General features: G+C 49.9%; 1 protein-coding gene across 7 annotated transcripts in view; it reads left to right on the top strand.

Moving 5' to 3' along the window:
* PHACTR3 (phosphatase and actin regulator 3) overlaps nucleotides 1-23,765 on the top strand; it is a 288,306-nt gene that overhangs the window by 160,457 nt on the left and 104,084 nt on the right. For all 7 annotated transcript variants that reach the window (XM_017891227.1, XM_017891225.1, XM_017891223.1 and 4 more), the window contains exon 2: nucleotides 22,488-22,649. In XM_017891227.1, the coding sequence (XP_017746716.1) occupies nucleotides 22,493-22,649 (157 nt within the window). In that variant the 5' untranslated portion in view covers nucleotides 22,488-22,492. The remainder of the gene's footprint in view (nucleotides 1-22,487; nucleotides 22,650-23,765) is intronic.

The following is a 23,765-nucleotide window of genomic DNA, read 5'->3' as shown; positions in this document are numbered from 1 at the left end:
CAGAGCAAGACTCCCTCTCAAAAGTAAAACAAGGTGGCACCTCAGATTGAACTGAGGAAGGTACAGGAAGCCACTGCAGTGATGTGGTGAGCAGGGTTGGCACCTCTGTGCAGTGGGCATTCAGGGCTGAGGAGTCAGCACTGTGGCAGTGTTGGGAGAAGGTATTCCTGGAAGAGAGGGTGGCTGATTAGAAGGCCCTGAGGCAGCAACAAACAGGGCATGATCAGGGACTGGCCTGTGCAGTCAGCGTGGCTGGAATGGAGGGAGCACGATGGAGAAGGCACCAAGTGAGGCCAGAGGCTCCTCCGGGGGGTTGGATTGGATCCTTAATGCAGGGGTGGGCAGATGCCCTGGAGGGTTTCAGCACAGGATGGCAAGGCCTGCTGTGCATTGCTGGGGATCCCTTTGCTTCCATGTGGTCCGTGGACCGGGAAGTGGCCAGAATGGCAGCTGGGATGGGCAGGGGATGAGGGGAACACTCTTGCCATCGTGCGTGCCACACATGATGGGGAATGGGCTTGGGGGGCAGCCATGGCGGGAGAGGAGCCCACAGGGGTTTGGGAGAGGTTAGCAAATACTCATGCTTGTTTTGGGAGGAGCCTCTGCTGGGGTCAGGGCGTGGGGGTGGCAGAAAGGACCGCAGCTTGTGAGAGGCAGGCCGGGCTGCTGGGTCCCACGTGCTGTCAGATGGACTCCTATATGGCATGTTGGGAAAGACGTCCTGTGGCTCTCAACCAGCTCAGCCTATAGCCCTGAGAGAGGATGTGGGCAGGCCCTGATGATCTTGGTTTTCTTTCTTTTTTATCTTTTTCTTTTCTTCTTTTTTTTTTTCGGCTTTACTGAACTATAATTCACATATTATACAATTCACCCTTATACAGTTCACAGTTCTGTGGTTTTTACTACATTCATGGGTTTGTGCAACTGCACCACAGTCTAATTTTAAAACACTTTCATCATCCCAAGAGGAAACCCCCCGTCCATTAAGCGCTCACTCCCCACTTCCCCTTTCCTACCCCTGGCAACCGCGAATCTACTCTCTGTCTCTCTGGACCCTTCATACAAATAGGATCGTACAGTGTGGGGTCTGCTGTGACAGGGTTATTTCACCTGGCACTGTGTTTTCTTTTCTTTTTTTTTTTTTCTGAGTATACAATGCTTTATTTATTTATTTATTTATTTTTTTACCTGAATATGCATCCTTTATTATTTATTTATTTATTATTATTATTATACTTTTAAGTTCTAAGGGTACATGTGCATAAGGCGCAGGTTTGTTACATATGTAACTTGTGCCATGTTGGTGTGCTGCAACCCATCAACTTGTCAGCACCCATCAACTCGTCATTTACTCAGGTATAACTCCCAATGCCACCCCTCCCCCCTCCCCTCCCCATGATAGGCCCCGGTGTGCGATGTTCCCCCTTCCCAGAGTCCAAGTGATCTCATTGTTCACTTCCCACCTATGAGTGAGAACATGCAGTGTTTGGTTTATCTGTTTCTTGTGATAGTTTGCCTGAGATGATGTTTCCAGCTGCATCCATGTCCCTACAAGGACACAAACTCATCCTTTTTTATGGCTGCATAGTATCAATGGGTGTATATGTGCCACATTTTCCTTAATCCAGTCTGTCACAGATGGACATTTGGGTTGATTCCAAGTCTTTGCTATTGTGAATAGTGCCCGCAATAAACATATGTGTGCATGTGGTCTATAGCAGCCAGGTTTATAATCCTTGGGTATATACCCACGTAATGGGATTGGCTGGGTCATGTGGTAACTTCTAGTTCTAGACCCTTGAAGGAATCACCATACTGTTTCTTCAACAATGGTGAACTATTTACAATCCCACCAACAGTTAAAATGTTCCTATTTCCTCCACATCCTCTCCAGCACCTGTTGTTTCCTGACTTTTTAATGATTGCCATTTTAAATGGTAGCACCGTGTTTTCGAGTTCACCGGCATTGTGGCATTGCCAGCATGTCATTCCTCTTTAGGGCTGATACTATTCCATTGTACATAGACCATATTCTCTTTATCCATTCATCTGTTGATGGGCATTTGGGTTATTTTCCCACTTTGTGTCTATTATGAGTAGAGCTGCTGTGCATATTCATGTGCACATTTTTGTGTGAACACCTATTTTCAGTTCTATGGGATCTGCTCAGGAGTCGGATGGTCATATGGTGACCCAGTCTTTGGGGCAAGCTCAGGAGCAGAATCATCGTACATTGACTCGGTCACTGGGGTCTACTAAGGAGTTGAATGGTCATATGGCGACTCGGTCTTTGGGAAATGGTAAGGAATAAAGTAGTCGTATGGCGACTCGGTCTTCAGGAAATGGTAAGGAGTAAGAATGGTCATACGGCGACTCGGTCTTCCAGAAATGGTAAGGAGTAAGAATGGTCATATGGAGTAAGAATGGTCATATGGTAACTTGGTCTTTGGGGTATGGTCAGGAGTAAATCCTCATGGTGACTCGGTCCTTGAGGTCTGCTTGGGAGTAGAATCATTGTATGGTGACTCAATGTTGAATTATTTGAGGAGTTGCCAGACTTCTTCCGTGTTGGCTGCCTGGTCTCCTTCCTCCCCACTGTTTGTGAAGGCTCTGATTTCTCACCTCCTCGTCCATACCTTTCATTGAGCCTGAACATCTTTGACATAGCCACATCTGACCTGAGCAGCTGCCTGGCCATAGTGCCAGCACATCCCTGGCCACAAGAGGTGGTGCCTGGGCCAGCCAACATGCATCCTCGGGGTCAGGATGTGATATGGAGCAGGGCTTCTCTCATTCTGTTCCTGCCCATGTTCATTTCAACCCCCAAAAGGACTTGAGCTCCCAGGCTTAATTCCATTTACTTAATGCATGAGGGAGGAAATGATTTATGAGGCCAAGACCGGAGTGGTCCCCAAGGACCCCGTTTCAACAGTGTATTTAAACCACCACGTGGGGGGTTGTTTGCTAGACTGGGAACTGTGAACAAAGGTCTTCCAATATTTCATGTTCATAAAGGCAGTTTGAGAGTAATGCTTTTTAAAAAGGTATCTGAATGGGGAGGAATAGGATCATTGTGAGGTCCACAGTCTCTTTGCCTTTGAAGTTTGCAAGAAGCAACTGAACGAGTTCCATGCTTTGTAACACTATGGTCTGGGCACCCTCAGGGGTGTGTGGCCAGCAGGGACCTGCAGGAGTCCTCTTCACCTGGGGAGATTTGAAGCCTAGTGCACATAACCAGGGCTGTCACCCAACGCTGTGTGATTCTGGGCTAGTCAATGAGCCTTTTGCAGTTAGCTCATCCTTCTCACCTCAGTTTGAGGCATCTCTTCCAGGAAGTTTCTCCAGTTCCAATACATGCTCTCAAGTGACTCTCTCTGTCTCCTCAAAATGCTTACCTGAATTTTCACGATGCAGTTATGATGCGCAACATTCACTAATTGATGTCTGTGAGCCCAGGTGGCTGTCTGCCGGGTAGGTGTGTGCTCAGGTGTGCTGTGTGCTCAGTGAGGCTGTGAGCCCAGATGGGTTTGAGCCCAGGTGTGCTGAGAGGTCAGTGAGGCCATGAGCCCAGGTGGGTGTGAGCTCAGTGAGGCTGTGAGCCCAGCTGGGTTTGAGCCCAGGTAGGTAGAGAGGTCAGTGAGGCTGTGAGCCTAGGCGTGCTGTGTGCTCAGGCAGCTGTGAGCCCAGGTGGATGTGGGTTCAGTGAGGCTATGAGCTCAGGCAGCTGTGAGCCCAGGTGTGCTATGTGCTCAGTGAGGCTGTGAACCCAGGTGTGCTGTGTGCTCAGGCAGCTGTGAGCCCAGGAGGATGTGAGGTCAATGAGGCTATGAGCGTAGGTGGGTGCGAGCTCAGGTGGGCTGTGAGCTCAGTGAGTCCAGGTGGGCTGTGTGCCCACCGAGGCTGTGAGCCCAGGTTGGTATGAGCATAGGTGGATGTGACCTCAGGTGGGCTGTGTGCCTTGTTGAGGCTGTGAGCCCAGGTGGCTGTGAGCTCCGTGGGGACAGACACCACACCTGGTTTTGCTCATGGGTATCACCCCAGTACCTGGCTCAGAGCAGATGATTGTCTTGATTTGGGTTTTGGGGACATGATCCTGGGATGAGGATTCGAGAGCAAGTAATTTATAAGAAAGCTCTCCCAGGAGAAGCTGGCACCAGTGCTGGGAAAGTGGCACAGGGAGGCCAAGGAGGGGTAGTATCAGGCACAGCTGTGCAGGGGCAGCTGCGGCCTGACCCTGAGGGGACTCTGAGTGTGAGTGTGTCAGAGTTTGTCTCTGCTGAGTCCAGAGGCTAGGCTACATTCTTGCCACCACCAGTCATTGGCTCTCGGCTCTGTGCAGGAGGGCAGAGAGGCTGAGAGCCTGGGAGTTGGCCTGTAGAGGTGCCTTTAGGGACGGAAGCACATGGGAGCTGGGAGACTCCACAGCCTTGGACTAGAGGGGTGGGCAGAGCACTGACAGTATCCGCTTGGGGTCAGGCCTCGTGGATCCAATGTTCTACCCCGATCTTCTCCGACAGGCCTTCCAGAACAGGGTGTACCATGTGCTCCAGCACGAGGGAGACATGCTTCTGATGTCAGCTATAGCAGTGCCTCCAGGGTCGATAGCACGAGCCCAGTTGACAATCCCCACAGCCAGATGCTTTGAAATATGTGATCCTTGACAAATTTTTAATTTAGGGTAATTTTAAGTGTGCATATTGCATGAGACTTTACTGCTCTTTGAAATCTGCATAGATTACAGTCATGCTGCATGTTTGGGTTGTCACTTGGTGTCCTGGCCAGCTTTTTGTTGGCTCCCGAATCCTACTTCTGCTAAGGGCTGGCCTGGTGTGTGTGACCAGAATGCCAGGCCCAGAAGCCACCAGCACTAAGTCAATGGGAAGTGCTTTGCTCCTGCAGAGCTGCTGCTGCTGGAATAATTGCATCACTTCTTTCCCATGACACTGGGCCTCCTCAGCATCAGGTCAAGCCAGACTCAAGATGCAGGCAAACGGAAAAACGCAGAACTGTTTGCTCCTCCTCCCTCCCCGGAAACCCTGCTCTTATAGGTTGGCTGTGTTGGTCCAGCCCCAGCTTCTTGACTTGGCAGGGAGTTCCACAGGATGAGGACATGCTTTTTGTGTTTTTCTTTGCACTAAACTACACGTAACATCAGCTTTACCATTTCAACCATTTTAAAGGGTACGATTCATGTGTGCCAATCATGCTAGATATAATTTGCATTTTCCTGAATATTAATTGGGGGAACATCTTTTTTATATGCTGTGGATGGTTTGGATACCTCCTTTTGGAAGGTGTTCCAGGACTTTGCATATTTTCCATTGGGTTATTTGACTTTGCTCATTTGTGGGAATTCTGATATTCTAGAAACTGGACTATGTCCCTTAAATATGTTAGAAACATCTTTTCCTGCACTGTGTTTTGTCTTTTCATTTTACAGTGTTTTTGATTAAATTCTTAATTTAAATGACTAAAGGGTACAATTCAGTGCTCTGCACAGTGAGTGCAGTCACATTGTTGCAAAACCATCACTGCTGTCTAATTCCAGAGCCTCTTCATCACCTACAAGAAAATTGTGTGATACTCCTCATTCTCCCCTCCTCCAAGCCCCCGATAACTACGCATCTACTTTCCATCCCTATGAATTGGTCTGTGCTGAACGTTTCATGTAAATGGAATCATATGCTATATGGACGCTATATGGACTTTTGTGGCCGGCTTCTCCCGTGCAGCATGATGTTATCAGGGTCCCTCCATGCTGTAGCAGGTGTCCAGGCCTCATTCCCTTTTATGACTATGGAATGTTCCATGGTCTGGATAGACCATACTTGATGTGTCCATGTGTCAGCTGATGGACATTTGGGCTGTTTTTGCTTTAGGTCATACTTTCTGCCTGATGTAAGTGCCAGTCATGTATAAGGACTGTAGTTAGCGCCACCGTGCCACAGCTTAGAGGAGGAATGAGGGACCTACTGGGTTGTCAGAGGTGCCATTCTTGACCCTCAGAGACTTTCTGTCTCCTGGAGGAGAAGTGGCTCTGTTGGGCAGGTTTGAATCTTGAGAATTCGCGGTCCCTGGGTTTGAGGCCTGGCTGTGCCACTTGATGCCATGTGACCGTGGGCAAGTCACCTCTCCCTCTGAGCCTTGCTTTTCTCACCTGTTAAATGAGGTACTTATAAAGCTGAATAGCCTAATTCAAACATTTTAAGTCTGAAATCCTCTGAAATTTGAAACTTTTTGAGTGCTGACATGATGCTCAAAGAAAATACTCATCAGAACATTTTGGATTTCAAATTTTTGGATGCTCACCTGGTAATGCAAATATTCCCAAATCAGAAGAAATCTGAAAATCCGAAACACTTCTGGTCCCAAGCATTTCGGATCGAGAATACTGTACTTGCAATGCCTGCCTCCTTAGTGGTGTGATGATTACGTGCAATGAGACATGAAAAGGGCCCAGCACAAAATCGTCTGGCATCAAATACTCAATGGATAGGGGATTTTGTTTACTTTGTTGTTATTATTGTTGTTGAGGTAAAATTCATGTAACACAAAATTAATCATTTTAAAGCATACAATTCAGTGGCGTTTAGTACATTCACGATATTGGCATCTGCCACATGTGTCTAGTTCCTGAACATTTTCATATCACACCCAAAGGAGATCCCATGCCCATTCTGCCCTCTGCTATCCGCTGGCAGCCACCAGTCTGCCTTGTTGAGTGGTCTTTTGTGACTGGCTCCTTTCACTTAGCACCATGATCTTGGGTTCATCCATGCTGCAGTGGGTGTTGGTGCTTTCTTCCTTGTACGAGCGTGACGTGGTCCAGTCATTGTGGAAAACAATTGGGTGGTTCCTCAAAATGTGAAATATAGGATTACCATATGAGCTAGCAGCTCCACTTCTGGGTATCTAACTAAAATAATTGAAAACAGGCATTAGGGGAAGAAAACACCTGCACGTGAATGTTCAATAGCAGCACTGTTGTTCACAACAGCCAGTATGTGGAGACAATCTAAATGGCCATCGACAGATCGATGGGTTAACAATTTCCATACAATGGACGATTACCTTTTGTTATTACTATAATTATAGCTTTCTTAACTCCTATTGATTTGTTCAAAACTGACCTCAGCTGTCATCTCTTTTCCATAAAGAGTCTTACCTGAGTCTGGAGACCATTCCTTTTTCTGACCACAGAAGCTTGTCTTAGTCTCTGTCATGCCTCTTCCGTTCATTAATTCATTCCCTGATTCCTTCCAAAGTATTATGGGTGCCTGTTATAGACAAGGTCACTCCAGTGGGGAGGGACCGACAACACCAAGTCAGCTGAAATAACAGCGCCGTTGAGGGCGTGTGTGCCATGCAGAGAATTTTGGGTTGGGTGGGAGGGTGCTTGGCTGTCTCACTGTTGCTCTGATGGACCAGGAGGAGATGTTTGCAATGAAACCCAAGTGATATGGAGGCAGCTTTGCAAAGGTGGAGGACAGCCTCCGTTGAGGGGCCGCTTACTAGGGTCCGGAGGTGGGGATGAGCTTGGGGAAGCAGCAGAGAACTATGAGGTTGGAGCTGCTCATAGGGAGAGGTCACAGGGCTTTGAGGGGCAAAGGGAGGCCTAACTCCTGTGGAAGTCACTGGAGGGATTGAGGCAGGGTAAGGTAAGGTCAGGGGTGTATGCGATGTGACCCGAAGGCGGGGCATTACGGGAGCCTGGGAGTGATGAGGGAGACCTGGGCCCGGGGAGTCAGGGCAGGGCGGATGTAACAAAGTCACATTGTCCTGACTGACTGTTCACTTGGCTGTCCCTGCTCCTAGGCCTCAGGACTGTGAGGGCAGACACTGGGTCTCAGGCCCAGAGTAGATGCTCAGAAAAGGAAAAGTAGACCAGGGTACCAGTGATCCAGTGCAGTGTGCAGAGTGAGGGGGCAGTGGGCAAAGAAACTGCATGGCCCAGATCACTCACTGGAGACCAGAGACACCTTAGTGTCCCAGGATGATAAAGAGCAGTGGGCCAGAGCCAGGGAAGTTAGTGATGCATCTGCGAGCCAGGCTGGCGCTCCCTGTGGGACACAGAGAAAGTGGTACCTCAACAGCCATGAGTGACCTTTAAGGATGCCCACAGATGGTGCCATCTCAGGAGGAGGGTCCCAGAGGGACTGGCTCTGCCACCTGCTGGCAGCTGCTCCCAGAACGCCTGCACTGCATGACTTGCTGGTTTGTGGGAATGGTTCCGTCTTGCTCGGTCACTTCCACGACAATCACCAGAGGAACCAGGCCCGGGCAGGGACCTGTGGTGACGTGAGCAGCCCTGATGACATCAGAAATGCAGACAGTTCCAGACATTCAAGCATGATGCCCTTGGCTCTCGGGTGAAAGTCCTCCTCAGTGTGGCCGGGAAAGTCATTGAATTCACGCTGGACCCGGACCTGGTAAACCTTCAGAAGCACGCTCTGTTCTGCAGGATTTTAAGCTTCAGATGGGCCTAGACTGGTTTGCACAGGTAGGGCCTGTGCACTAGAGCATAGAAGGATCTTCAGCCCATCTCCTTTTGTTTCTCATATACTTGCTGAGCCCTGGCTAGGCCCTCCTGGGCTCTGTTTCAGGGCCTGCAGAGGCTGCTGTACAGGTCACACTTGGTCTCTGCTCTCATGGTCAAGTAGCCAGGATGGACATAAAACTAATGAACACATACATCAAGAGCTAATTAAAAATTATGCTGAAGACCATGGTGGAAAAATAACAGGAAACCTAACAGGTGGGTAGGAAGGATGAGACCATGAGGGATGAATAGGAGTTCATCAGAGAAAAGTGTTGCCTCCAAAGGGAATGGCACAGGAGGCAGTCACCCTATGGTGGGAAAGCACTTAATGAGTGAGGAGGGGCATGGTGGTAGAAAAGCTTAAGAAATGGAGGTCAGGGCTCTGAGGTTACAGTGGGGGTTTTATATTTCATCCTAAGAGCCACTGTGATGTCGTGAGGGTGAGCAATACAGGGCCCTGTTTGCTTGCTTGCTTGTGGGGTAGGCAGGAGTTGAAGTGGGAAACCAGGGCAGAGGCTGCAGAGTTGTACAGGTGAAAGTGATGCTGGACTGCCCCCCAGGGGTTAGAAGTGAAATGAAGATAAGAGATCAGGATCCAAAACCATTTCTTCTCTCCCTTTTTCTTCTTGGGGCACCCAGTAGTATTTTTTCCCACAAGACATTTCTTAAAGGATCACTTAAGGCAGAAACTGTCAAACCCACAAACCAAATTCACTTGCTACTAGTTTTTGCAAATGAAATTTTATTGCAATATAGCCGTGCACATTAATTTATGTCTCCTCTGTGGCTGCTTCACACTACAGCAGCAGAGCTGAGTGGTGGCAGCAGAGACTGTGTGTCCCGCAAAGCCTCAGAGTTTTATTATTTGGCCCCTTACAGAAGACATTTGCCAATTCCTGACCTAAGCAAAGTGAGTGAGGGACACATTTTCAAAACACAAATCTGTTGCCGTAAAGTCTTCCTAGCACTTAAATGTGTTTAATTCCTCTGAAAAATGCTAAAGTATACACGTTTTCAAAATTGACTTTTGTTTTTCTTTACGCTTTTGCTGATATTATATGTGAGAAACTCACCTTATGCTTTAGGCTTAGAAAGTCAGGGTTGAAACTCAGACTTTGAAGATGTTGTGTGATATTATTTCTCTAAATTTCTACCCCAATACTAAAGTCCCCTGACATGTTATTTCACTTTTTATCCTTTCTCTGAAATGCTCATTTTCCCTCTTTTCTGTAAAATGTAATCTCTAGGAGGAAGTTTCTAAAAGTAGCTTTTAGCCTTTGCAAAGATAAAGGTGGGCTTCTTGTACAAGAATTTTTAGAAGAGTTTGTTCATTGCAAATGCAGACGCATCCTACTAAGCCACATAACAAAAAATAATCACAATGATGACAACAACAAAGCCAGTTTTCCAGATTCCACCTTTCTCCTTCCCCATCCTCTTCATGTTTGAATTTGTGCTGCCAAATTCTATAGAGCATTTTCAGATCCACTTGATTTACAGATTTGAGCTGAATTTCACTTGGAAAACTGACCATATGTCTGGCAGGCACCAGCGACCATTGGCAGAGCTATGGGGTTGATACTAAACAGATGGGTTTTCTAGTTAGATGTGCTGTTTTTTCCACAATACATATGAGGAAGAAAAGAAGCCACTTTAATAATGTCTTGATTTTTCCACTGGTGACAGAGGCATCAGTGATGCCCATTTATGTAGTCTTAATTTCAGCATCGTTGTTGTGCAGGGTGCCTTAGACAGCTAGAAGAAGCTTAGTGACTTGGGAAATTTTGAGGCCCAACTTCTGCCTAGATCTTAGAGAATCCTGTTATCTTTGGAATACAGATAGTGGAAAAAATACTTGTATAGTCCAAAAAATAAATTATTAACACTATTTAGCAGGAATACATTCAAAGTGCTTTGTCCTGGGTTTAGTGCTCAAACTATTTGATAGCTTGTGTGGGGTTATTGCAGTCTAGGCAGCAAGGTGTAAATAGGGATTGTCTGATAGATCTGTTTAGGAAAATCTAGCTAAACAACTGAATACGATTTCTTCCTGCAGGACTTCTCAGAGCCTATAGTATGCTAATATGGATTGGGGCTCTCATGAAGAGGCTTTTAGTACAGACAGCATTTTCCAGCTACGTTAATCCTCCCAGCATCTCCCTATACTAGAGTTCCATGGAAAACACTTTGGGAAACACTGGTGTCATGCCTAGATGGTAAATTGAAGATCAGGGAGCCTGGACAGACCTGCCATTTACCAGCTGTGTGATCTTGAACGAATGCTTTCCTGCCCTGAACCTCTACTTTTTAAACATAAAGTAGAGCTGAAAACATAGGCCCTGCCTGTTAGGGTTGTTTGCCTGGAACAAACATGCAAAATATTTTGGTGGCCTCCCTTTGGGCATTAAAATATAAGTTATCCTAAATTTAAGTATTTATTCAATTCACAATTTTCCAGGCGCCAATTATTCACTCTGAAGCTTAGCCAGGCTTTTGTCTTTTCTTCTCCGTGCTTCTTAGCACCTCTACTAACCAGCAAAGGAGAGAAAGGAGATGTCCTTTCAGTTAAGGGCTGCTGAGGGGGTAGCTAGAAGAAGCCATGGCCAACATGAGGTCTGGAGGTGGCTCGGGAACTGTAGTTACCTTCCACTGTCAGGAGGCAGTGGGACAGCTCCAGGTCATTGCTAATAATCATTGGCCTGCATTTGATTCTGCTTCCATTTTTGTACCATGGGATCAATCCATTCATTCATTTATTCATTTGCTCACTCATTCATTCAACACACCTGCCAGGCACTGTGCTAGGTGCCAAAGGAGGGAGCGGGCCCTAAGTCTAGGAATTGCATTGTGCAATTATTGAGGTCTCTGTTTCCCCCATACTGGAAAAGTCAGCAGTTATTCCATCAAAAAAGGGCTGTCATCAGATTACAGATTCTGATGAATGAACTTGCAGGGCTGTAGGAAAAAGCCTACAAGGTTTAGGGAATACAGCCACGGGCATTTAGCAGTATTTTCTTCCCTTTTTTTGAATAAATTCACTCCTTTTTTTTGCATCCCTCTCTGCCCTCCACCCAACACCAGCAAGCAGTTTATTCCTCCATTATAAGCAGTGTGACTATAGGAAACTTGTCAAATGGTCTCACTTTGTCCTTGGATGGTGTGACCCTTGTTTTGTTTTTATTGATCAGCACACCCAAAATATCATGCTCTTCAGTCATTACTTAGGAATTTTCTAGGGGTGGAGGAGGTCAAACCAAGAACTTTTACATTTGGGAGATCGAAATCTATTTTTAAAACTTGATTTTGGAGGTTCAGCTCCATTCTGGTGGTCACTCTCTGAAAATGCCCAGCACTTTTTCTGTACATGGCTGTCAAGCCACATCTCTTGCAGCCTGGCCACAAGCAATTGGTTTTTCAGTGCTCAGTGCTTCTGCGTGAGGTTATTGTATGTTGCTTTAATGGTTAACTTCTTCCTAGCCCTGTTTCTCCTTCCTCCTCCCAGATCTTAGACAGCAGTGTTATCATCTGCTCTGTGTCATCTAGCACAGGACTGGGAGAGAGGCGGAGTTGTCAAAGAGGCTGTGGGGTTAAGATCTCTTACAGCAGATGACCTGAGTTCTAAGCCCCACTCTGTCACTAACTAGCATGTGCCTGGGGAAATTATTTCACATCTGTGTGCCTTCATTGTCCTCATCTGTAATGTAGGTGATGAAAATAGTTCTCTGCTTGCTAGGGTTATGATGGAATACAACAAGCAAATTCATGCCAGGTGCTCAGCACTGAGCCTGTTGCCCAGCAAATTCTCAGTAGATGCTGCCATTGCTGATGACAGTGATGATAAAAACAAACCTTCGTATTCCTTGGCTCTTCCATATGTTTGGGTGCCCCCATGCCCTGCCTTCCTGCCTTCAGCCTTGTTCCCCTACAGTCTGCCATCCTCACCAAGATTCCATGTGGTCTTTTTACAAGGCTGAACTTGCTCCAGGTCCCTCAATGACTCCACATTGCCCCCAGGACTCTTATCGTAGCCACACACAGCTCTTCTTGGTCAGGTCCCCACATGCCTTCCCAAGCTCACCTCTGTCAACTCTGTTCCATTGACCGCAAGTTCCAGCCTAAGGGTTCTCAAGTTCCAGTGTACATACCCATGCCAGCAAATTAAGAACACTAAGAACGATGCAGTTAGTTTTTCATTTACAAATGTATAGTCAACTAATTTTTTTAAGAGACAGGGTCTTGCTCTGTTGTCCAGGCTGGAGCACGGTGGTGCAATAGTAGTTCGCTGTAACCTGAAACTCCTGAGCTTAAGCAATCCTCCTGCCTCAGCCTCCTGAGTTGCTAGGACTACAGGTGTGCATAACCATACCCAGCTAATTTTTTCCTTAGTTTTTATAGAGACAGGGTCTCACTGTGTTGCCCAGGCTGGGCTTGAACTCATGCGCTCAAGCAGCCCTCCTGCATTGGCTTCTCAAGCCACTGTGCCCAGGCCTAAAAATTCTTTCTTTTTTTTTTTTTTTTTTTTGAGACTATATTTTTCCTATTATGTGTAGTAAGTGGTGATGCTCATAGATGATTGCTTTGTGTAGTGTATGTGCACGCGTGTGTGTGTATTCGTCATTATTGGCATAATGGACATTAGCATATCTGTGTGGATCCCAATTTTATATGTGGAAATTTTACTGGGTTTCTGAGCCTTAGAGACTGGGGACCTCAGACCTAACTTCCCCAAATGACCCCCCGTTCCCCAAACACTGTGTACTGCCATGCATTTATGAATTTGTACTTTTTACTAAAATCCTACTCAACCTCCAATACCAACTCAATTATCACTACCCACTACCTCCTCTACCTTCTAGTAGCCTTCTTAGAGTTATCCCACCCTCAAGCAGGAAAAGTTGCTTCCTCTACTGTTATAATCCTCTTTCTCGATTCTTCCTGGTGGTTCCACACACCTTAGTTTTCTCTGTGGTCACTGAGTCCCCTGGGAGAGAGGGTGCCTAGCACCACCTTGTCCCTCAGGCCTAACACTGTGCTTTGTTCAAAGACAATGGCCACTATGAATTGGTGATACAGGTAAGGACTCAAAGAAGAAATAGAGGCCATATCGCAGCTTCTTATTTGCTTCTCTTGTGGCTCATGTCACATTATGAGGCTGCCTGACACTTTCTGTGTTTCTTCTTTTCTCCTCCATAAATACATGAGCTTCATGCAGCGGGAAACAGCGGGCATGTTGATGCAATTTACTGCTCTGTCGAAACTCGGAGCAGTCCTGACACACAGCAGGCCGATATGATGAATGGGTTTGTGAGTGAATGAATGAAACAAACAAGGAAAAAAGTATTTTCCAATATTGTCTGATAGAGATGGCACCTTTCTTCTCTAAGAAGTCGGCCGTGCAACACACGGCACTGGGTACCTGACCTCACTCCCGCACAGATATGGGGCCTTCCTTCCAATATGTTTTTGGGGAATTCTGTGACGTGGAAGGATAAGATAAGATATCTTAGTGGATAAAAGATGAAGATGAAAAAGTACCTGATGTCACTAAAGGGTGGACATCAAAGTCAGATGGATGAGCAGCAGACCCTGGCTCCAGCATTTGGCAGCCCTGCACTCCGGATTCACAGGTCGAGCAGGTGTTTATTTGAGCACCCCCAGGTGCCAGGAACCAGCAAAGATGCCACAGACCCAGCAACAAGCACGAGAGTGACGGTTCTCGTTGTCATGGAGCTTATGTTTGTTCCCGTGGGAAATGCAGATGACAGTCAATGAACAGTGAATCCCAGGACACAATTTGAGAGTGATCAGAGCTAGGATGGAAGGAAATGTGAATAGAGGGATTGGCCCTGTGCCAGGCATGGAAATTAGCCTGTAAGCTCTGTCAGTCCTAGAACAGTTCTTGCCTCATAGCTCTGTGGCTGTTGATGGGGGAAAGGGATGGAGTCAGTTACCCAGGGACAAGTATACCAGCTACTGTGAGCCTGAGGCCTGAGAGAGGGCTGGCTGGAGCTGCCAAAGAGGCTGAAGCCTGCCCCTTGAGTTGCAAGTGTGTGATATCAGCAAGGCAGGTCCAGCTGCCCCATCCATCATCTGAGGACTGAGGCCGTGTGTGGCACTTCCTCACACAGATGCCAGGTGTGAGAAACACTTCCCATTAATTAACCTCTAATGCCTCAGAGGTGGCAGAGGTGCAGCAGAACTTGGCACTGCTGTTATTCAGAGGCTGGGTGGTGGCTGCTAATGTGTTTGCACCTTCCAGAGTCTCCCCAGTGTGAGAAGGCAGTTCCTCAGGAACTGCATGGAGAGACACCGAGAGAATTCCTGGAATAGGGGGAGGTGCTCCCCATCTGTCCCTTCCCTCTGTGGACAGGTGTGCATGGGCCACACGCACCCACCCACAGATAGTATCCCACCCATGCAGGTGCACACCCACCCATGCCCATGCACACTGGCTCTGCAGGTGTTCACCTGCCCACCCTCAGAGGTACACACCTACCCGCTCTGTGCACACCTGCCCACCAGCATCCGCGGGCCACACCATGCCGTGGATGACTACACCTGCCCCGCTGTACACCTCAGTGATGCGCTCATGTCCTCTGCCCTTGGGGGTTTTGTAAGTAGTTTTCTCCTCCAAGCATCACTTTTTTGAAGTTTCTCTTCTTGGGCGGAGAGTCATAGCTCTCACAAGCCCTCCCCTGGCAAAGTCCTGGGCTTGAGCCACCTCAGGGAAGACAGAGGGGAGAGGGAACTTCCTCCCAAGGGGGATGCAGAGCAGCGCAGCCTCTATCCCAGGACCCTGGGCATGGGGTCTTCACCCCCCTGATGACACCTGAGCCCCTTCAGGAGCTGCTCGGACTAAGGCATCTCTGTCCTGGTCAATGCATTGGATTTTTGGTTTAGGAGCAAAGGGCCTTTTAAGTCTTTTGAGCTGAAGACCCTCTAGTGGCTCCCTGCTGAATTCTGAATCAGGTTCAAGTCCCTGACTATGACCCTGCCTGCCTCCCCAGCATATCCATGCCTCTCAGCCACTGTTCCCTCCTGTCTGGGACAGCCTGCCCCTTTCCCATCACAGCCCCCGTCCTGTTCCCCACTGGGGCGGCCCTCGGGAGCACTCCCTGTCACAGTCAATCAGTCGGCACCTGCCCTCGAGGCTCCCCAAGCAGGCCCTGGGTCGTGTCCTTCCTTGTGTCTGTAGGGATCCTGGTTCAGGGCTCTCTATGTCCCCCCGGCATATGCCTGAGCTGTTGTTGGCACTGGAGATACAGCTGCAAACATCCATCCAGGGCCTGTAGTCGGGAGCTTCAGCTCGGGGCATGGGCAGGAGGAGTGGAAACAACTACAAAGAGGCAAACAAATAAGTGTGTGCATGCATGTGCGTGTGTGTGCATGTGTGTGTGCATGTGTGTGTGGCATGTGCGTGGTGCGTGTTGTGCATGTGTTGTGCATGTGCGTGTGGTGTGTAGTGCATGTGTGTGTGTGCATGGTGCGTCTGTGTATGTGTGTGTGCATGTGCGTTGTGCGGTGCGTGTGTGATGTATGTGTTGTGCATGTGCGGTGTAGTGCATGTGTGTGTGTGCATGTGCGTGATGTGTGCATGTGTGTGCATGTGGCGTGTGCATGTGCATTGCGGTGCTAGTGCGTGTGGTGCATGTGTGTGCGTGCGTGTGCTGTGCGTGATGTGTGTGTGCGTGCAATTGTGTGTGTGCTGCATGTGCGTGTGTGTGATGTGTTGTGCATGTGCGTGTGCGTAAGTGTGCATGTGTGGGCATGTGCGTGTGCGTGTGTGGCATGTGCGTGTGCGTGTGCGTGTGTGTTGCATGTGCGTGTGCGTGTGCGTGTGTGCCCCATGTGCGTGTGCGTGTTGGTGTGCGTGTGCCTTGCATGTGCGTGTGCGTTGTGCGTGTGCGTGTGTTGCATGTGCGTTGTGCATGTGCCGTGGGTGTGGTGGTGCATGATGCGTGTTTTGTGCATGTTGCGTGTGGCATGTTGCGTGGTGCGTGCATGCGTGTGCTGTGCATGCGTGTGTGCACGTGTGTGTGCATGCGTCGGTGTGTGTGGTTGCACGCATGTGTGCGTTGCTGCATGTATTCGCGTGTGTGAACGTGCGTGTGATGTGTGACATATGTGTGCGCAGTGTGTGTGCATGTGCATATGTGTGTGCATGCACACCAACTGATACTTGTGATGAGGAAAATAAAGAGTAAGGACAAGAAATAGTGGCGGGCGCCAGCTCAATCCTGTAATCCCAGCACTTGGGAGCCGAGACGGCGGATCCACAAAGTCAGGAGATCGAGCCTCCTGGCTAATACGGTGAAACCCGTCTCTACTAAAAATACAAAAAAAAAAACTAGCCCGGGCGAGATGCGCGGCGCCTGTAGTCCCAGCTACTGGGGAGGCTGAGGCAGAGAGAATGGCGTTAAACCTGGGAGGCGAGCTTGCAGTGAGCTGAGATCTGGCCACCTGCACTCCGCCTGGGCGACAGAGTGAAACTCCGTCTCAAAAAAAAAAAAAAAAAAAAAAAAAGAAATAGTATGAGTGCTATCCACAATAGGGTGAAGCTAGGGACGTTATTCACACTTTTATTCATTTGTTCATCTCCCACAGGCGAGTAACAGCCCCACAAAGGCAGGCATTTGTCTCTTTCACCTCTGCACACCCTGTGCCTATTAGGATACATGGCACATGGTTGGTGTCAGTATGTATTTGTTGAAAGTTCGAGTTGTGGAGTGAGTGAGTGAATGAGTGAGTGAATGAGTGAGTGAATGAGTGAGTGAGTGAGTGAGTGAGTGAGTGAATTCTTAAAGGGAGGGAGGAGTGCAGTCTTCTCTGGGGCCAAAGTGCTCCCTCCGCAGCCCTCAGCTCTGCTGTGAGGACCACTCTGTGTCAGAGACGGGGTGGGAACCCCAGAACCTGTTCCAGCCACTAGGGCAGAAGTAGGGGGAGGCAGCTGATTAAAATAGTGAAGATGGTGACAGTGGTCCTGGCAGTGATGGTGGTAGGGAGGAGAAGCCACTGCCCCTCCTGCCCACTTTCCACCAGTGCAAGCAGTCACATAGCCACAGCAAGAAGTAGCAACCATACCTCCAAGCAAGGCCCTGGCAAGGGGAATGCAGGGAGTGGGGAGTGGGGTCAGTGCTTCAACCTCCTGTTAGTAAGTGGCAGAGCCAGGAGGGGAGCCTGGGGTACCTGGTCCCAGCTGCTGTGTTCTTCACAGCTACATCACACTGGCTTCCATGGCATGTGGCAAGCACTAACACACAGTAAGGATGATAATAAGGGGGAGGGGCAGCAGAGCACAGAGAGCTGCACAAGTTTAGTGATTAACTTGGATTTTGTCCTAAATGAGACAGGGGAGTGAGCAGGAAGTGATAGGGTTAGAGCTCTATTTCTAAGATGGGATCACAGGAAGACCAGTTGCTGGGGCAGGGATGCTGGTGCCGGACCAGGGTTGTAATGAAGCAGGTGGCAAACAGAGTTGGGTTCAGGGTCTGATCTGTAGTTTATTTTATGTGCTGCTCCTTTTTGCCTTGGCTGCTAGGAAGCTCAGGGCACACAAGTACCCTTCTCTGGAGCCCATGTGGTGTCTGTCGTGGGGACCCCCTAACTCCTTGATGCTGTGGCCCTGAGCAGACCCTACTTCCTCCAGTTCCCTCCTGACACTCCCTTCATCCTACAGCTGTGCATGTGTTTCTGGTGACTGCTGCCGATCCTTTGTGAAGGAGGTGAGATATAAATAAAGCAATGATTATGCTCCATCCTCGTCTCCTCTGCTCATCCCTGGAGATCTTCGTCTTCATCTTCAGCTGAACTTGGAGGCTTGGGGAGACCCAGCCCATCCTTCCCCTTATGCCAAGAACACTCAGGACAGCCGGCTCCCCCGGGGCCATGTGGAGTCACAGTCTTGCTCCCATCTGGCGTCTGTAGGTGGAGGAAGGAAAGGAGAGGATGAGAACATGGAATGCACTGTCTCTGAGAAGAGAAGGACCTCAGTACATCCCTCTGCCTCCCGTGGCCTTGGAGAGAGGGTGACCAGGAGGATCTGTGGTTGATAGGTGTTCTGCAGCTGCCCTGGTTCCACACATTTCCTGGGCTCCCACTGGGTACCAGGCACTGGGTGCTGGGGTCACCCCAAAAACATGGCGGAGGATGCCATTGCTGTAGCTTCCTTAATGGTTTGCAGAGCCCAGAATGTCAAACACGACATTTCTGGGCTTGTCTTTCCCCATGGGGCTGCTTTGTGGAGCATCTGTGGACACGGCACCTAGCACAGTTAACACTGTATTAGTCCATTTTCATTCTGCTACAAAGAAGTGCCTACCATTAAACAAAAAGAACTGCCCAAGACTGGATGATTTATAAAGGAAAGAAGTTTAATTGACTCACAGTTCAGCATGGCTGGGGAAGCCTTAGGAAACTTACAATCATGGCAGAAGGTGAAGGGGAAGCAAGGCACCTTCTTCACAAGGCAGCAGGAAGGAGAAGTGCAGGGCGAAGGGGGAAGAGCCCCTTATAAAACCGTCAAACCTCATGAGAACTCACTCAGCATCACGAGGACAGCATGGGGGAAACCACCTCCCTGATCCAATCACCTCCACCTGGTCTTTCTCTTGACACATGGGGATGATGGGGATTATAATTCAAGATGAGATTTGGGTGGGGACACAAAGCCTAACCATCTCGGCACTCTATTAGTAATGCCTGGAGACAATGGCCTCGTGCCCCAACCCACCTGGGGCAGGCCTGGTTTATCCTCTTGATTTGGTGCCCCATCCTTCCATGTTCTGCTTTGGGTCCCCTCGATGCAGCTTTGGAAGGTGAGGGGGTCTCTGGAGTCAGGGTGCTCAAGGTCCTACCCTGCCACAGCATTTCCCAGCTCTGAGACCAACAAGAAAATGGCTCATGGCTTTGATCCTCAGTGTGTTCATCTGCAAAGTGGATATAAAACTGAATGATCTCTAGCTCATAGATTTATTGTGCAGGTAAAATAGGACAATGCCTTAGGATAGTTCCTGGTCCTCCACAGGCAGTGACCAACGTTTACCCCATCATAATTATTCTATTGCTTATATAATAGAAATTATTATAATAGAAATTTTTACCAAAAGTGACCCGCACTGGCATGGTATGTTAATCAGTGACTATAAAGTCTAGACACAGATAATATTATTTTACATGGATGATAACATAAACAATAAACTGTGTATCATGGATGTTTATCTTTGTTTCCAGATTGCTTTCCATTTTAATTATTTTTAGAGATAGGGTCTCTCTCTCTGTAGCCCAGGCTGGAGTACAGTTGCAAATCATAGCTCACTGCAGTCTTGACCTCCTAGGCTCAAGTGATCCTCCTGTCTCAGACTCTTAAGTAGCATGCACCACCATGCCTGGGTAATTTTCAAGCATATTTTTTTGTAGAGGTGGAGTCTCTGTATGTTGCCCAGGCTGGTCTCAAACTCTTGGGATCAAGTGATCCTCTAGCCTTGGCATCCCAAAGCATTACAATTACAGGTATGAGTCACTGCACTGGCCTTTCCAGAATTTATGACCACACTGAGTCCTCCTCTCAACCTTACCTATCAGGGATGATTATCACGGGAGCTTTTTTTTTTTTTTTTTTTTACAGATGTGGAAACCGAGGCTCCAAGGGGTGGGTGGCTTACTCAAAGGCCCTGGGCTAGAGACAGGTGCAGCCCTTTGGAAGCCAGACCCTGTGGAAGCTCTAAAGGCTGCCAGGCAGGCCGCCTGTCACTGGGGGCACAGAGGTCACTGCCATGTGGGGCCTTGGGCCCTCGGGTGCTGACTCATATGACTCTTGTCCAGGCTGAGCGCTGCAGAGCCTGGATTCAGAGCAGGCCATCCTGGGCCTCCTTGGGGCAGCTGGTGGCATGCATGGGGTGCCTTAGGTGGGAAAGTTGGGAGTGGGACCCTTCCCTGGGTCTGAGGGGCCTGGCCCATTATAACCCCCAGCCCCTTGGACACTGGTGATGCTCCTTCCCCTCCCAACACTGGTGGCCTCCCTCCCTGTCCTCTCTGACAAAGGTGACCTCCTTCCTCAGGTGAGCCCTTGTGTTAGCCACGCCCTCCAGCCCTTCTCCCAGCATGTCCTGAGGCTCTGAGGTCTGCATCAGCTCAGGGCTCCCGGCCCCTTCTATAGGCAACAAGGCAAATTCACCTGCTGGCTATGGAACTGACCGCACTCTGACCATGGGAGGCTGAGCCGGCTGTGGGGGAGTGTGTATGCTCGCAGGGTGAGGGGTGCTGGCAGAGGTCTGGGCGCCTGTGGCAGCAGCTGTGCTGGGGAGCACCCCGCGGGTCTGCGATCTTCCTCCCCTGGTGACACTGGGAGGTTAAATCGGAGTCTGGATGGGACTCACGTCTTTGTTGCTGCCAGAATAAACATCCCTTCCCTGTCCCAGGAGGCATCTGGGACAATGTGCTCATTTATTCTCAGTCCTGCCTGGGTGATGGCCTGAACTCTGGTCTACACTGTGACCGTGGGATGGAGGTGACGCTGGCTTACTTCGTGAGCCCCTCTAACTTTACCATTTTGTTAGCTGCATTTTGTTTCATTCGAACTAATCTTTCTTACTAAGGGACACATGGCATGTGCTACAAAAACAGCCTGTGAAGCACATCTCCCTCTCTCCCCTGCCTGCCAACAGCCTGAGTGCAGTGGCGTGATCTTGGCTCACTGCAACCTCTGCCTCCCAGGTTCAGAAGATTCTCCTGTCTCAGCCTCCAGAGTAGCTGAGATATCAGGCCCCTGCCACCATACTCAGCTAATTTTTGTGTTTTTAGTAGAGATGGGGTTTCACCATGTTGGTCAGGCTGGTCTCGAACTCCTGACTTTGTGATCTGCCTGCCTCGGCCTCCCAAAATGCTGGGATTACAGGCGTGAGCCACTGTGCCCAGCCCCGGGGTTCTCCGTTTCTTTGGGGGGCCCACAGTCATTTTCTCTCCACACACCAGTGTGCACCTGTATACCACCGCTGTTCACACACTGGTGGCGTGTGCGTGTGAATTCGTGAGCTGGGGTTTTCTTTGGCCTTTTTATCTCAGATCAGTTTCCTGTCCATGCATGGAGATCCACTTTTTCTTTCCACATCTGCACACAGGCCGTTGACAGGACAGACGATGACTTACCCAGTCCCCTGTGAACAGGCATGTAGGTCGCTACCAGTCTCTTTTACAACAAACAGCACTGCCATGAGCTTCCTTGGACATTCATCTTCATGCGTCCCAGAGTCTACAAACGTGGCCATTTCATGGACAAGGCAGGGGTCCTAGGAGCACTGCTTCCTCTGCCCGCTCACAGACGTGTTCACTCTGCAGCCGTTCGCTCAGAATTCTCACCGGCCTGGCTCTGTGCTGGGGTCCAAGGCTGTCCCAGGCCTGGCCTCTGCCCCAGGAGAGATGGCAGCCTGGTGGGAGGGCAGGCAAGCAGAGGTCTTTGCAGCTGCTTAGTGCCTACATAGGTAGCTTCATGCGCATAAGACAAGACAGTGACCCTGTCTGGGACAAGAGGAAGGTAAAGACTCTGGACAAAGTCCTATTCAAAGGAGAAGCTGAAATGTATGAGGCAGAGAAGTGGCTGGGAGGCAGAGCAGCGTGGATGGAGGGCAGAACATGAGCAAGGGTCTGGAGCAGGCAGCGTTTCGTCCTGGAATTAGGAGTGTCTTCACACGTGGTGCTTCACATGGCGGAAGGCGAGGGCTTCCGGTGGCCATGAGTGGGGCGCAGGAGGGAGGGTCTCACAGAGGGAAATTCAGCGTACGCTGCTGAGCAGCCGTGGCCACTGTGGGCACAGTGCTTGACAACCCTCCTGGGGTCCAGGCTTTGGGGGATCACTGGTGACCCCTGAGGATGAGAGAGGTCGTCGTCTTGGGCCTCCAGGAGTCACATAGGTTTGCTGGTCACTTGAGGTCCCCCCTTGGTTTTCGTCTTCCAGATGAGATGGACCAAGCGCCCCCGGCGCGTCCTGAATATCTGGTCTCAGGGATTCGAACTCCCCCTGTGAGGAGGAACAGCAAACTGGCCACCCTGGGCAGGATCTTCAAACCCTGGAAATGGAGGAAAAAGAAAAACGAAAAACTGAAGCAGACAACGTCAGGTAAGGGCCTGGTGCAGGCGCGGGCAGGCTCTGGCTGGGACCAGCATCCTTGTCATGGTGCCACAGCCCCTGCTGACCTGTGACTTCCCGGCCCCCGCACAGGAGGGGCACATTGTGCTTCATGGCCTGCGATGGCCACAGGAGCCATGCAAGTTACCCCGCTGGCCCCTCCAGGGCCCACCTGGCCTCCCTGAAGCCCTGGGGTGGGGTCGGCACCAGGCACCCCACGTGGGACGCTCTGCCCAGACCCTAAGGTGCCCACAAATCCACTGGAACATTGTTAAAAACGAAGCCTCTCATTCACTTAGGGCCGGGTTGGGCCAAGACACTGGCTTTGGAGCAAGGTCTCGCTCGCTGGCCTCACTTGGGTGGTGAGCCCCCGGCCCACGCGACTCCCGCATCACCTCACCTCCCATACCTGCAGTCTCACTCGGAGGATGCTGGGGCCTGGGTCCTGTCCCCACAGATGCGGGTTTAGTTGGCCAAGAGCCCCCTGGGTGACTCATAGGGTTGAGGCCCTCGGTTTGGCTTTGACACCTCTGGGCCTCTCTTCCTGAAAGACAGGCTGCTCCCCGGCTCCTAAGCTCTCTCAGCGTGCCTTCCCTACAGCCTCCCACCAAAGCATCCAGAAGATTCCTCCACTCACCTCCTGCTGCACCCTCACACCCTGCCAGCCCTGGCTCTGTGGGAAGTGGGATTGTGATGGCTGGTCCTGTTGCCCCTGCCTCCTCGGAATCCACCCTGGGAACTGCAGCCATGAGGCTGAACCACAGACAGGGTGGACAAAGGCATTGATGATGGGACAAGCAGCCATAAGGCACATAACAGCAGAGCACGGCCCCCAGCATTTGGCACGGAGAAGCCAACTCAACCCTCAGAACCTCCTGCTAGGCCAGCACTCCCGCAGGACCCTGCCCCATCGTAGGGATGGAGAACAGGCCCAGAGAGGGAAGAAACTCACCCAGGGTCACACAGCCAGCAGGTGGCGGGGCTGAGGCTTGGACCCTGGGAGCCAGGTGTGGTGGCTCCTCAGCCTGAGCTCTGTGGATGGCAGTGTTCTGAGAAGCAGAGCCCAGAGGAGGCTGCATCTCCACCCCAGGACCCCCACCCCTCCCA

Source organism: Rhinopithecus bieti, unplaced genomic scaffold, assembly GCF_001698545.2.
Source record: "Rhinopithecus bieti isolate Rb0 unplaced genomic scaffold, ASM169854v2 scaffold_20477, whole genome shotgun sequence".
NCBI classification, from domain to species: Eukaryota; Metazoa; Chordata; class Mammalia; order Primates; family Cercopithecidae; genus Rhinopithecus; species Rhinopithecus bieti.
The sequence above is the reverse complement of the archived record's forward strand: the minus strand, read 5'-3'. Positions and strand labels throughout refer to the sequence as shown.